The sequence below is a fragment of the Alosa sapidissima genome, chromosome 9, assembly GCF_018492685.1.
Source record: "Alosa sapidissima isolate fAloSap1 chromosome 9, fAloSap1.pri, whole genome shotgun sequence".
Classification (NCBI taxonomy): Eukaryota; Metazoa; Chordata; class Actinopteri; order Clupeiformes; family Clupeidae; genus Alosa; species Alosa sapidissima.
Window position 1 is genome coordinate 741,780 of NC_055965.1, and position 15,267 is coordinate 757,046.

General features: G+C 41.9%; 2 protein-coding genes across 3 annotated transcripts in view; one reads left to right on the forward strand and one right to left on the reverse strand.

The window, feature by feature from the left end:
* LOC121718531 (son of sevenless homolog 1-like) overlaps positions 1 to 6,785 on the forward strand; it is a 49,924-nt gene extending 43,139 nt beyond the window's left edge. Inside the window, exons 17-23 of one of the 2 annotated variants that reach the window (XM_042103540.1) lie at positions 1,559 to 1,676; positions 2,111 to 2,283; positions 3,918 to 4,034; positions 4,366 to 4,636; positions 4,926 to 4,970; positions 5,319 to 5,434; positions 5,513 to 6,785. In XM_042103540.1, coding sequence (XP_041959474.1) covers positions 1,559 to 1,676; positions 2,111 to 2,283; positions 3,918 to 4,034; positions 4,366 to 4,636; positions 4,926 to 4,970; positions 5,319 to 5,434; positions 5,513 to 6,004 — 1,332 coding nt within the window. In that variant the 3' untranslated portion in view covers positions 6,005 to 6,785. The remainder of the gene's footprint in view (positions 1 to 1,558; positions 1,677 to 2,110; positions 2,284 to 3,917; positions 4,035 to 4,365; positions 4,637 to 4,925; positions 4,971 to 5,318; positions 5,435 to 5,512) is intronic. The other variant, XM_042103541.1, reaches the window with a different exon arrangement.
* Positions 6,786 to 7,883: 1,098 nt separating this feature from the next.
* gemin6 (gem (nuclear organelle) associated protein 6) lies at positions 7,884 to 9,389 on the reverse strand. Its single transcript, XM_042103542.1, has 2 exons — positions 8,880 to 9,389; positions 7,884 to 8,455 (listed from the first exon to the last, which is right to left on the reverse strand). Exons 1-2 carry the CDS (start codon positions 9,002 to 9,004, stop codon positions 8,089 to 8,091), a joined length of 492 nt encoding a protein of 163 aa, XP_041959476.1. The 5' UTR covers positions 9,005 to 9,389; the 3' UTR covers positions 7,884 to 8,088.
* Positions 9,390 to 15,267: the final 5,878 nt, after the last annotated feature.

Sequence of the window (15,267 nt, forward strand, 5' to 3'; positions counted from 1 at the left end):
TTTGAGCAAAACATCAGCAGACAGAGAAGCCCTCAGTGTAGCAATGCAGACTGCTCAGGGGAACCTGCTTATCCAACTGTCGAACTGACAGGCTTATCATAAATTTGCATTTATTTCAATTTGGCTATAGGCTACGTTTAAAGTTCCTATGGTTCACAACTACTCGCAATATGCTATCGACACTATTGGTCATGTTAAGCGTTACTTGCAATGTGAAACTAAAATCTACGACAGTAGAAAATTATGTTTAAAGACAAGTCTTTAAACATAATTTTCTACTATCTTAGATTTTAGACAAACAGACAAAATGCACCAAAAACAAAACCTCCGGAGAGGTAGCTACACATTTGTTGTTGCATGATAAAGCAATTAACGTGCTGGTAGGCGTTTGACATGACGTTTGGATCCACCGGTTGGTAGGAAGGGAGGTTTTTGGCATCATTCCCGCGCTATACTGCCCAACGTAGCTTGGAGGTTGCAGTGGTAATCGTGATGATAGTGTCCGTAATGGACGTGGTACAGACAGCAGGGATAGTAGAAATAGGGCTCTGAACTACAAAGTCACCTGCGATAGGAACTGATTTGACCAGGATACTTTATTGTAGGCCTTGTGGTTATAGGCTAGTAATATTTTACTATTGATATACATCTTAGGTGTTTTCCTGTTAATTTGTTATGTGGGTAATATGACAAAAAAGAAAGTAAACCTGCTTAAATATGTTCATCCAGTATTTACTGAAAGGTGTATAATTTGAGGTGTTTGCCATCCAGTGGCAAATTAGATGGGTAAATTTACCCCCTTCATAAACTTTTGTTTATAGTAAAATATTTTTACATTTACAGTAGGACTTTATCTCTGACCACTTTCAAGCCATGGCCTTTTGAAATTTTGATATAAAAATCCAATGGTGTTGCTTTCTTAAACCTGACTCCTAGTTTGCCAGGTTTAAAAAAGTTATGAGACAAATATTTTTATTTGGTGTGAAACACACACATAGACCTACCTGTTTTTATGCTTTTTTTGTTTGTTTTTATAATTTGTATTAATATTTATTTTATCATTATTTTATTTATAAGCTAAGGTTGCTAGCACAGGTGTCTAAAAATAGATAAAAAGACTTGCACTTTCTGTTTGTAGTTTTGTGTTTAAAAATACAGTATTTGAAAAAAACAATGCATTTTAGGAAATAGCCGTTGTTTTTTTGTATTATTCTTTAACACTGACGTGGCCCTCCAATCGGATGACATTGGCTCATTTGAGTTTGAGACCCCTGACTTAGAGTAACAGATCTGCAATGAAAGATTTGATTATTTGTAGCTGTTCTCTTTGAATTTGGAGGTATTTTTGTAATGTTTAATTTGTATGATATGCCCCTTTTTGATTATAGTATTGTGTCTTGCCAGGCCGTTTTAGTTGAAGGTTTTGTGTTTTTTTCCCCCTCATGTTTGAAGGACCATGTTGGAAGTGTTTTTCACTTTAACATGTTATTCTTTGGATTATGTTATGTTAAATGTGATAAAATCAATTAACTAAACAGTCAATACCTGTCGCCTTTAGCAAATCCCAAGTAGGCAACGGAAGATTCTGGAGGAGGCCCATGAGCTGAGTGAAGATCATTACAAGAAGTACCTTGCCAAACTGCGGTCAATCAACCCACCCTGTGTGCCCTTTTTTGGTATACTTCTTTATCCATCTCGTTACTAGCTAGGTTTTTTCTTGTCTAGAAGAGACATTGGTATAGTGACAATTATTTTTAAGAAATCTCAGATACTATTGAATGTAAATATATATTTTTCTTATGGAATTTCCTTGAGGGGATTCAGCCACTCAAAAAGTAAAAAAAAAAAAAGTTTTTCTCTGAAATATGCTCAAAAAGTACAACAAAAAACCAACAAAAATAACATTTGTTTTCTTGCTGAAGAACATATCAGGATATCTGTAAAGTAAACAAATCACATTTATATGAAGAACACCTTATGGTGTGTATATACTGTAATTGAATTGGTTGAATGTATACAGAATGTCCCTACAGTAATTTGTACCCTAGTGGAAGCATAGAGGTTTAAATGGTCAGAACTCCACAGATTACATCTTTATTTCTGATCCCAGGGATCTATCTGACGAACATCCTGAAAACAGAGGAGGGTAATCCTGATTTCCTAAAAAGACATGGAAAGGAGCTGATCAACTTTAGCAAGCGAAGGAAAGTTGCAGAAATCACAGGAGAAATCCAACAGTATCAGAACCAGCCCTACTGTCTTCGTGTGGAGAATGATATACGGGTGAGGCATGACATTATTTATCATTCTTTGTTTAAAAAAAGATATCTACACACTATCTCAATTAGTGTTTTCATTGTAAACAGTTATGCTGCAGTATGTTTCTGAAGGTTAAGTATGAACATAATGAAGTATGCCATAATAAAAAAAGGTAAATAAATTAAAAACTAAAATATCTGGGTTCGGTGCTGCATATTGGACATACTGTAAGAAATCCTGTTAGATATGTTCCTGTGTTTTCTGTACTATCATTTGAATCACCTTGTCTCTTTGATCTTCATTTCTTTTAGTATTTCACAATCTGGTGGATAACACTGTTATCTCACAACCCCAGATGACAAAGTGATTTTTATATGTAGAGATTTTTTCTTTAATTATTCATTGGCAGAACCCAAATATAATCAGTTATGATGGATAAGTGCCACGTCTGTTCTATTGGTGAATAATTTGTCATCTGGAACTTTTAAGCACAGGGGATTAAATACTTCAAGTAGCATATTTCAGAAATATTTTTGGAAATCTTAAACATAAATGTTCACAACAATAATTGATTGAACTAAATGTACTGCAAAGCGGTACAGAATATGACCGCTGCTCATTCCTACACATTCTCTCTGAAAAAGTAAATAACGCTGGTCAATTTGACTCCACCCCTACTCTTGCAACTTTTGTGTATGTAAATTAATGTGTGCATAGTGTGTGTTTGTTTTGTGTATGTGTGCTTGTGTGTGTGTGTGTGTGTCTGTGTGTGCATGTGAGTGTGTGTAGCTGATATGACCCCCCATGAATGTTAATTCCACAAAATTTAGCAAGCATTCAGAGGGTGTCATTGATCCTACACTTAAAATTTTGTGCAGTTTTGAACCTGTCAGCCAAAGATACCTGCGATTACACCGCCTCATTTTTGCTTTTTAATTTTTAACTAAGTGGTGCTATATCTCAAATGAGTGGATATGGGATGGGTTGACATGGTCCCTTGAGACCAACATACGAAAACAAGTTGGTCATCCTAGGCTCTACGGTTCTTGAGATATTCAGAGAAAACTGTGTCCGGCCTACCCTCCTTTCGGGGGGGCCCTGTGCAGTGGGTGGGGGATAGATCAAAACTATATTGGTCCCATGTCATTCATATGGGGCTACATGCCCACCAAGTTTCGTGCAGCTCGGTTTTTCAGTGTTACGGGAATCGTTGTCACAAATTTACTGAAACAAATGGGATTTCAAAGGGGGTTAAAATACCCCTGTCACCCACTGTAACTGCATTGAAACGCTTATAAAAAGAATGCTGCTATAAAAAGAATTGTAGGACTTTCTTGTCAAGGGTACAATACACCCACATATCTATTTCGTTACAGGCATTATTCACTCTTTTAAGATGGTGTGCAAAGCTGAAGTTTGTTTGTGATATTTTATGTTCCAGTAGTACTGTAAACGTTTTGGGGTCTTTGTGTGTACCACACATTATACATACATACATACATACTAGGATTACCCACGGTTCTACTTTACTCAACTTCAAGTTGCATAAGTGGGTCCATAAATGTTGTTCTTTCTTAAGTTTTACACTGCCATTCTTCATTCAATCTTCATTTGCATCCCTTGATATACCATTTATTCTACTGTCTGTTTTGTTGCAGAAATTCTTTGAAAACCTCAATCCCATGGAGGATAAAATGGAGAAAGAATTTACAGACTATCTTTTTAACAAATCTCTGGAGATTGAGCCTCGCAATGCCCGTACTCTGCCACGATTTGTGAGTTTCACTGCTAATGCATTCATATACAGTACACTTTGTTGTTTATCTGTCCATAGCACGTAGACAAATGACATACAGTAATAGGGTTCTTAAATGTGGTGTATGCCGTTTCAATTGAATGCACGTTTTGTCAAATTCAACAAGTTTATCCTCATAGTCCTCCAACTGTCTATTGTGGGTACAGTCAAAACAACTGGTGGCCCAAAACAACGATAAACTATTCCAGCCAATCAACATGATGTTGATCATGCAGCATGGAAGGGAGGGTTGTAATTAAAGATTAAAGTTTCAAAGATTTGTTGTAATTTGACCTCTGCCTTGCACTCAGCCAAAGAAGTACAACTGCCCACTGAAGTCCCCTGGTACACGGGTTACCTCAGTTCGGCCAGGGACCATGCGCCATCCCACCCCCCTACAGAATGAGCCACGCAAGATCAGCTACAGTCGCATACCTGACAGCGAGATGGAGGGTGCTGCCTCCGCGCCCAACTCCCCCCGCACACCACTCACACCGCCACCTGCCTCAGCTGCCTCAAGCAGTACCGACATCTGCAGTGTATTTGACTCACCACAAGGACCCTCAAGCCCCTTCCATTCCAGTATGTGACACTTTGACTAGCTCTAGGCACACTACTATACTAACTACCTTCCAGGTCATCACTCGCACTAACTTGCCATCTAACAATCATGAGTCCAGAAAAGGTAATGCATATGATTGAGAAATTGTTAACTGAGCTTAAAGTTTGCAAACTCTGTAGTCAAAATGAGGTATTGTTGAAAGTTTGTGATTGTGTATGAGTGTTTGTGGTCTCTCTTTCCAAGTGAGCCATTGGCATCCTTACTCTCCCTCTTAGTTGCTCTTCTTTCTTTCTCTCTCTACCTGGCCAGACTGCGACAGCATCTTTGCCCCGGTCTCTCTCCCCCACGGCCCACGTTAGTATCGGCCTGTTATCCCATGACTTAAGCTCTTGAACACACACTCAAGAGTCCCAGATATTGTGCTTTTCATTTTATTGAGACTGTGTGTAGCACTGTAGCACAAGGTGTTCCTCTTGATTTCACCATTACCCCAAAGCATCCGTGTCTATTGGTCTTATTCTGCTTTGAACATCACTGTGTCCCCCCTACTGTTTCTTTCCTGCATGCACTCACCACCACATCTGTTTCCACTGGTGTGTGTGCTTCCATAGCAACATGATCTCTGTGAGTCTCAATGGGTTGGATAAACTGTGCAACATGTAGAGAAGATGAATCTCAGGATGACATGTCTTGTCTTTTCAGGATCATCGTCCGTTTCCTCCATGGTGTATAGGAGTACAGAAGATGCTCCAGTGCCACCACCCGTTCCCCCTCGCAGACGTCCCGAGTCAGCTCCTGCCGAATCATCTCCCTCAAAGGTAACTGCTGGAAAACTAGGCCTTGTTAATAACTCCACACCAGGTACTAATCTCTCACTGTTCTTTCTTCCCGTTTAGATGATGTCAAAGCACTTGGACAGTCCTCCAGCTGTTCCCCCCCGGCAGCCTACCACTAAGGTGTATTCTCCACGTTATTCTCTGCCAGAACGCACCTCTGTTTCAGATGCTCCAGACAGCCCACCTACGCTGCCCCCAAGGGAGCCGGTCAGAACGCCGGACGTCTTCTCTAGCTCCCCATTGCATTTGCAGCCGCCACCTCAGGGCCGCCGGGCAGGACCCGACGTGGGCCAAACCTTTTTCCCCCCTAATTCCCCCTTCAGTCCTCTACCCCCTCAGACGCCATCGCCGCTAGGACCCCGCAAACAACTGGCCTCCACCCAACTAGACTATGAAGCTGTAACAGGCCCCCCAGGACCACCAATTCCTCCCAGGCAGAGCACCGCTCAGACCATCCCCAAACTACCCCCCAAAACCTATAAAAGGGACCCAGCCCACTCTTCATTGCAACGGGATGGCCTCCCTTTACTGGAGAATGTCAACCCCTCTTAGATTCTGGAGACCTTTGAGGGGTAGGAAGAAAAGTAACACTAAAGACCACCAGTCTCCATAACCCATGACATGTAAGACATTAAAACAGAGTGGGATTTTGCCTTACAAACAAGACTTAAATGCCAGATCACACAACCTTTGAGCAGTTATGATTGTCTTTTTCACACTGCAGACCATTAGAAATTGCTCTCCACCACATCCACGGGAATAGTGTGTATTTTTATTGTTCATAATGTACTTGTGAGTGAGTATTTTTTTTTTTTTTATGTGGCTTGATTTCAGCAACACCATCCTCCCCAACAGCTAGCACAAGCACGTTCTGCGAAAGAAGCAAATTCTGAAAAATATATTACCAGGTTGCACCAACACTTCTGAGAAGCAAGGAACAAAATGAATGTCCCTACATATATAAAACAACAAAAATAATCTGAATTTAAAAGTGGATGCACAATAAAATGGTGACCATAGAAAAACAGTCAGTATTGGACACTGGTGATCACTGACCAAGTTCACTCTGTGAGCCATCATTACACCAAAAGAAAAAAGGGACTGGGAATCTAGTGGTATTCTAGGCTTCACAGGTTCATTCCAGTTCTAGACTAGCAGTTCTGTTCCTGTGCAGTACCACAGTTTAAGGTACCCTTTCACATCAAAGAGGTACTTATGAAACAGTGAAGGATTTTTGTAATAACCTTTGTTTCTCAACAATAATTTGCTCTGCCCACAGGTATGTACAACAGATTGCTTCTTTAAACAAGGGAATAAAAGTTTATTTCAATCAGCTCAACATTAAAAGTGTAATCTCTGACTGCCTCAGTGAAACTGGCCCACAACACTGCTATACAGGGAAAAGCAGCAGGCATAGAAACAGATGTAGAAAACAGTGGGAACTTCTTTCTCTCTCTCTTGCTGTCTGCTCAGCGCTAAAGGGGAAACAGGGTGACTTAGCCTTACACTAAAAACCAACCAACACATTGCTGCAGATTCAAAGAAATTGATTTCTGACATTTTGCCATATTTGCAGTTACATTAGGTTCAACTTTGCTTGACCTGCATTACATTATGCAGAGTAAAGTCCATGGAGATGTGATCGGGTGAGTTGACAGGCCTTCACAGAGCGCTCACATCAACCACATCAAACACCTTTGGGTTGAACTATACAAGCTAGGCCTTCTCGTCTAACATTGGTGCCTGACCTCACAAATGCTCTTCTGGATGAATTCCCACTGACGCATTCCAAAATCTTGTGGCAAGCCCTCCCAGATGATTGGAAGTGGATATATCGGTCATACCCCTTTAAGATTTAGAATGGGATGTCATAGGAGTTCCTGTAGGTGCGATTTCCAGGTATCACAATACCCTTGTTTATATAGTGTACACAGACTATTGTATATTAATATTACACATGTTGATATGTAAATTAAAATAGTTGACGATTGAACAGTAAAAGTGGTTCAGTTTGTGCAAAATATGAGCAGTGCATATTGTAATGTTATGCCATTGCATGTCTTGCAAAGACAGTCTTAGCATTGTGATAAGGATAATGTTGGTGGAGGGAGATTCTTAATATGCTTAAAGAAGAGTACACTGGTAAGTGATCTTGTGAACATCTATGCATCAAAAAGAATAAAGTCATGTTAATGCACACATCTGTCATTCCCATATGCTACCTAGGCTATGCACTAGGGGCCTGGGACAGGCAGAGGGAACTTTCACTAGTTGGACAGATTGTGGTGACTGCAAGGCTTTTATGACCCTTGGAAATAGTTATCTTGGTAGTTCCTTAGTGAAACATCATCCATTTTAATCCAAAATATGCATCAGACAATGCTAGCAAGTAATCTCATTTGGATTAGTTTCTGGATGAAAATGCACTTCATTTTGTAAACAAACTTGATTTTATTTTAAGGACATTATGAAACTACCAGTCTCCAAAAAATAAAATTTCAGGAAATATGGTGAAACCAGAAGCACTAGTTTTTCAATCTTACATTTTTCTTTTCCACTATCCAAGCAATCCTTCAAAATGAATTCAGTCTCCAATAATCTGAAGGTTCGTGTTGAAATTGTTTTTGTGAGACATCTTAATATTTCTGTCCAGGGTTGCTTCGCACCAAGCCTTGCACTCTGGATAAAATTATCTCATTGGAACTACTGCAGTCATCCACACCGTAAGGGCTGCTGATGGTAAGAACATTGGCCACCCTCAACATCTCTCCTTCTTCTTTTACAGGGATGTGGTTCTTCTCAATCCATTGACATAGACTGTGTCTCCGGTGTCTGAGCTTCTCGGGGCTTAGGGTCTCTGTTCCATGGGCTGAAAATATGGAAGCCAAGCGTGTGGTGTTACCTTTGTTTCCATCCTGAAGGACCTCCACAGACTCCACAGCATGGCCTAGAACTACTCGGACATGTGCCTGATCCCCCTCTGGAAATGTAACCAACACCATGCTGGGCAGGGAAAGAAATTAAATATTTAGATCAGTAGGTTACCCAGGGCCACAATTATTCTTGTCCAACTTACCTAAACTAGCCAATAGCAACTGAAGGGTTTGATAATGGTGCAACACCAAATTTGCGCTGAGAGTAGTAATTAGTTTTGCTCTCCCAGTACCTGTAACTATTACATTTTCACTGTAAAATTATTGAATATTTTGTATATTTTATATATTTTGTGACTGACCACAACCATTCCCTGTCCAAACCACCAAAGCAGCAATACATCATAAATGAATTCGCAAGAAAACATCAAAGAAGATCTTGGATACGTGGGTTGAAAAACTTAATACAAGAACTTAACTTATACAAGGAGCAACGATTGTCAACGTAGTTGACGGACTCATCTGCACTGGACAGTTGCTTATGAGGGACTCACCTTGCTGAGACTGGATCCACCGTGAAAACCCAACCTTCATATTGATTGTTGTGCGCTGAAACTTTCACCAGTTTGGACAAAAAAGTTGACCACTTAGGTGGTTTGCTGTCACGCCATCCAGGCATACCTGTACAATGATCTCAACAACTGCACAGCTGTTGTTTCACTTAGACAATGAAAACTTACAAATCATTACGAGGTCTTCGCAGCAGAGGCAGCTGTCATCTATGTTGTAGCAAATAAATGATAGGCTGAGCTTCTTCTTCTTTAGTTTCTTGGCAGATTGCATTGTTAATTTCTTGCATACCGCCACCTACTGTACAGGAGTATGTAGAGTGTTGCAGTAAACCTTTCTTCTCAATAAATCGCCTAGCCTAGAAATCTAGACGCACCTTTTGATGTGGGTCTGGCTCGTCAGGCTATAAATCATTGTCTTTAAGGAAAATAACTAAGGCTCTAATTCTGTCGTTTTGCATTCATTGTTCCCCAAGAATATCCCCTTGAATTTCCCCTGGGGATCAATAAAGTATCTATCTATCTATCTATCATCAATGTTGTCCATTTCTTGCCATCTTTGCTCTGCTCACTAAATAAAGCATGTTTCACATCTTCCTGCGTTTGACATTCTGTGCATAACAGCTTCAGTGTTGCAGTGTTGTCTTGAGTATAGGCCTACTATTTCTTCCTTCCTATTTTTCATATTAATTGTTGTAATAGTGCCTAGCCTTAGGTTCTGCTTTCCATTCTTGTTACCACTTCTTTGTTATTTCAAATTTTATTTTAGCTTTCACTTCTCCTTTCTCTATTCAAACATTAATTTCTATTTCTTTATTTTTTTAGAGCCTTTTTAGCTTAATCATCTGCCTTTTAATTAGGCCTACCTCTAATTCCATGGAATTCTATAGCATGTGCTGGAACTCAACAGAACTGAACTGTTATTCCTAGGCTTTGAGTAATAATCGAGTAAATGGAGAACATGGCGTTAGGTTCACAGAAAGAAATGCTCGTTCGAGGTGGGAAAACGGCTTCCACGCGCAGTGGAGGGTGGTTACCTCGTAAGTGCATTTCTTTCTGTGAACCAAACACTGTTGAGTCCATTATTTAGTGTATTCCACTGCTGCCACTTGCGCTACGTTAATTTCCTGTTATAATTTAAACGTTTTAATCACTAAAACGGTGTTGTTTGTAGAACTACTTTTCGTCACATTAACTAATTTCTCGCAGGAAACTTGCAGGACAAACATGCCGTTACTAGTTCTAAATGGATGGTTTGATATGGCCAAATGCAGAGAGGTGATTATTACAGTGCATGAAAATGAAAAAGTCTTCTTCTTCTTCTTCTTTTTATTATTATTCTATAACCAAGTTCAAGTTTATTTATATAGCACATTATCATACAAAATGTCATTCAATGTGCTTAAAAGAAACAAAAAATAAAAATAAAAGATTAACAGCAATAATAATAGTAATTAATACAATAAAATAGATCAAGGGGAAAATAAGACTGAATGAATAGGAGGTAAAATAGAAATAAATAAATAAATAAATAAATAAATAAATACAATACAAATAAACCTACAAACTAATCAATAAATGCAGAATGAAAAATTTCAGTTTTTAGTTTCTTTTTAAAACACTCTAATCTAATATCTATTGGAAGCTGATTCCAGCGCTGTGTGGCATAATAGCTAAATGCCATTTCTCCTTGTTTGGTTTTAACCCTGGGGACTATTAAAGGGACACCAGGAAACGTGTTAATTAATCATCTTTGTAAGTCGGTATATGGTTAAATGACTCATTACGGGGCGAATGAAGGCTCACTCGCCCGTCCCTACTGCCTGTAGGAAGAATATCCCACTTACAAGTTCGGTGTATCCTACCCGCCGACCGAAGCAGGATCAGTTTACAGCACAGAGGCAGGCTAACGAAACGCTAGAGATTGTTGCAAACGTGTGTATAATGGGAGAGCCGGTGAAGAAGCAGCGAAAACCCTTGACGGAAGACGCAAAGAAAAGGAAAAGAGCTTCAGACCGAGTGAGGGGGAGTTTCGTAGAGAAAAAGCATTAGGCTTGCCTGGTGTCCCTTGCTGAACCGACATTTTACCGAGCCAGTGCCAATGTCACAAGGCAAAGATGTATCGCAAACGTGCTAATTACCGACCATTTCGTTTGAAAATTCTAAAACAACAATGTTATTTAATACTTCAAAATAACATTTTATAAATGAACCTCACATTTTTCAGTAGCCATAGGTGTGTAGATTTAAACAAAATCTAGTTTGTTTACCGGGGCTGCCTGAAATGTCTAATTTTGTTTACCACGCTCAGAGTTTAGTGCTGGGCCTTACACAGTAGTAGTAGGCCTAGGTAGTAGCCTAATCAAGGATCTTTGGTTTAGCTCTTCGAGTCACAGTAAAATGTAATTTTTGGTACATAGCTAATTTAGATACACTTATGGTGTGGGCGCTTGCGTTTCTTTAGGAATCCGCCGTCTTGGTTTGTATAGAAATGAATATTAAGTGACATATACACGGCTTGGGTTATCGTGAGTCAAACGAACAACTACGTTCTCACTGGAAACTGTAGCCTACTTATTTCAAATTTAACCAATGACTTTTTCGACAGCACAGCAAGATGAGACCATGATAACCTTTAGCCTCCCAAATATGACTGTTGGTTTAGCTTCCCAGCTGAGGTGATGGTTTGTTTTGCCTCCAGTGAACGTAATGACGTAGGCTGAGAAGGTACCTATAGACTTTGCATTAGCATTATGACATCATAAAGGGTTATTAACACTCTAAAAAATGCTGGGTTATTTGTTCAACCCAAACGCTGGGTTGAGGTTGTTGGGTCATTTTGGGTGGGGTTGTTTTACTCATGTTGGGTAATTTCTGTAACCCAGCTTGCTGGGTTGATCGTTTAGGACTGCTGGGTTGATAGTTTAGGACTGTGCCCCCTCTCCCCCACCTGACGTAGAGTACACTACCCAGCACCAGGGTGACTTTAACACAGCTGCATAGTTATTTGAGAGGTCGAGGGGTTAAGAAATCGTTCGAATATAATCGGCATATATTCTTTCAACCGTCCAGTCCAGCAGCTGTCAACATGCAATGGAAATCAGGCGATTTTGGAAGGTATGTATCTGCTTTATTTATTTATTTATTTATTTCAATACTGCTAATGTTAACACATCATTCAGTTAGTGAATTCAAGTTGTGTGTAATGTCACCACCAAAAACCACCCAATAAGTTACATGGGTATAATATGAAGCTATACCCTGAATGAATTAATTAGATATATTACCATATATTACGTGTGTTGTGAAGAGACTATGTCGTATATGCATGTTGTATGTGCAGCATGTTATGTATGTACAGTTTTTGCTGTGTAGTGTTACATGCTGTGCATTTACGGAGTTAATGTAGTAATGGGACTCCTAGAGTGGTTGTGTCTATTGGACTGACTATGAACACCTGTAGAGGACTGATGGGGTTGTAACAGACAATGATTATGTGCACCTGTGAAGAAGTGAGAAGTTTGTTGACATTGGTTGATTAACCACTTGTTTTCACCTGGCCCAGTGCTTTATATGAGAGTGCGAGGAGGACTGGGAGGAGAAGGCCATGAGAGGGAGATGTGACAGCAAGTGGCATGACGGCAGAGAGCCCACCATCATCGCAAGCTAAGTACCCTGCTAAGCGAAGTTATATTTCTGTAGCCTTACTTGCTATGTGTTAGTAAGTTGGGGAACGAAGTGGCAGGTGGCTGATGAATGTTTGTTGTCTGTTGCAGCTCAGGATTACATCGGCTGGGCAACAACGCAATCTGGGAGAATGCTGGAAGTGTCAATGAACTCCAACACATGCAACGTTGACAGCGGTGTCTGCTGAACCACCGAAGTATTCTCCAGGGGAGGCAAGCAGGAGCTGCCTGGGAACAGACATTCACCACCTGCCGCCGAGTCCAGCTGGAAGGGAGCAGAGAGGAGTTCCAGTTCCAGCGGTGAGGCTGGACCCCTTGTCTGAGACTCTGGTGTGGGCCCAGGTTCCCCAAGCAACAGGCCTACCAGACCAATGCGTGACTGTGGAAGACTACCAAGAGAGTGGACACGAGTGGCTCATTGCCCAAGCCGTGCTGCAAATGAGCAGGGGAAGAGTCCCACTAAGGATTTGTAACCCCCACCCATATGCTGTGGAGCTGCCCCCAAGACGACCGCTGGCCAGGGTGACCTGTGTGGACCACCATGATGTACAAGCCCGAAGGGAGCTGGTTCTGAGAAGAATGGGAGATGGTGAGGTGGAGGTTGACGTTCGAGCAGTGAGTACATGCCCCGAGAGTAACCATTTGTCTTTGTCGTCACAGGGTGAAGGACTTACCACTCACCAGCAGACCAGACTGGCGGCCCTATTGCAGAGGTGGGCTGGAGTGTTTGCGGCCCACGAAGGAGATTATGGCCGTACCACTGGTGCAGTCCTGCACCAGATCCCCACTGGGGAGGCGCACCCAGTACGTGAAGCCTACCGACCGGTTCCCCCCAGCCTGTACCCGGAGCCCCGGAGCTCCAGACACTCCTACAGGGCATGCTTGATGGTGGGGTCGTCGCTTATGCAAGCCATGCCGTGTCCTCGCTTATGCAAGCAATCAGAACTACAGCTCATTTAAGTTGGGGCTTAAATGGGCTGTTACAGACAAGTTTAAGGACTACTTGTGGGGGGGTCATTCGGGGTCAGTCCCTGCAGCTATAGTGATTCCACCCCCCTACCAGAAGGAGGTCTGGGCTGAGTACCTTAGGGCCACTCGGGGACAAAGACTTTTGGATGCATTGAAGGCTCTATTGGCTGGGAATGGTCGAAGACTCCCGGAAATGGTCCATGGACTGTCGAGAATGAGTCTTGGGTCGGTCTGGTCCAGAAATGCGCCCCTTCAGTCAATAGTCCGTCAGTATCCTTTTGAGGTGGTAGCTCTAGATTACCGGTCACTGGGGAGGTAACATGATGCCTGTGAAAGGTTTAATCAAACCCTCTTATCCCTCCTGAATTCCTTGGGCCAGGCGGATCAGGAAAGGTGGAGTGAGTGGTTGCCAGCTTTAGTTCAAGCATATAATAAAACCCTACACAGTAGTACAGGCCTGGCCCCCTTCTAGATGTGCGGCTCGAAGTGTCGCTGCCACAGGACCAAGGCAGTATATGAATGATCGGATCAGGGCCGCTACAATCGTAGGGCCAGGGCCCTTCGTCTGCTCCCTGGGGAACGTGTTCTTCTCAGTAACTTTCAGAGGAGGAGCCGGGGTAAATTGGCCAGTCTATGCGATCCGGCCAGAGGGAAGAGGAGGTCCGACGCAAACAAAGTGGTGGGTGGCTGATGAATGTTTGTCCGTTGCAGCTCAGGATTACATCGGCCGGGCAACAACGCAATCTGGGGGAATGCTGGAAGTGTCAATGAACTCCAACACATGCAACGTTGACAGCTGTGTCTGCTGGACCACTGAAGTATACTCCAGGGAGGATCTGCCCTGGTTTGGACTTTTTGTGGATTACCTTGCGCCGACGGTGCAGTTACCGGCTACATCGAAGTGCAGCCTATGGATTATTCTTTTAAACTCTGGTCGGCTTCCCGCAAGCGGACCAGCGGACTCATTCCTTTATGTGTTGTGTCTGTGTTGTCCGCGTGACTCGTCGGCCCAGCTGTAAACGCAGAGTGGACAAGTGAGCTGAACTGAATATAATGTGTAGTGTAATCTGACCATTGTGTGTGGGTTTAATGATGAATTGCTGTGCTGTTTAATTATGAATTGCTGTGCCCTCAATATTTGAACGTATCATTGTGTGACGTGCTGTGGGTATGTGTGCATATTTAACTTATCTAGGTGAATAACTTATTTACCTTCTATTTATTAATTTGGTTCTGCTTGCCAGTTGGGGGTGCTTGTGACGTGACTGCATGTGTAGCTGACCTCAAGCCTAGGGGAACTTGGGCCAGCACAAACCAAGTTCTTTACACTTGAAAGGAAAAGAACAAAGAAGGCAGGTGTTCAGGCATGGAGACAATGGAGTTCAAAGTAGGATCCTCAACTCCTTCTCTTATCCTGCCTACCCTGGTGAGTGTGATCTGGCACACCCCATTGCACCCTAGTGGACTGGAGTTGACCTAAAATGCTTTGCCACATTAACCAAATACCAGTTTATCCCAAACCTTCATAAAGCATGCTAATACAAGGTACCGACACAAAAGAAAGGAGGGGGGGGGTTACACATGTTTATAACTGGGCTGCTGTGAGTCCTCTGTGAATTTTTTTTCGTAATTGTGTAATAAAAGAGTGAACTGTTTGAGCCTCATGTGTTTGTGAGTCTGTTTACCTGCAGTTGTTAAAGGGCCGCGACGACTACTTT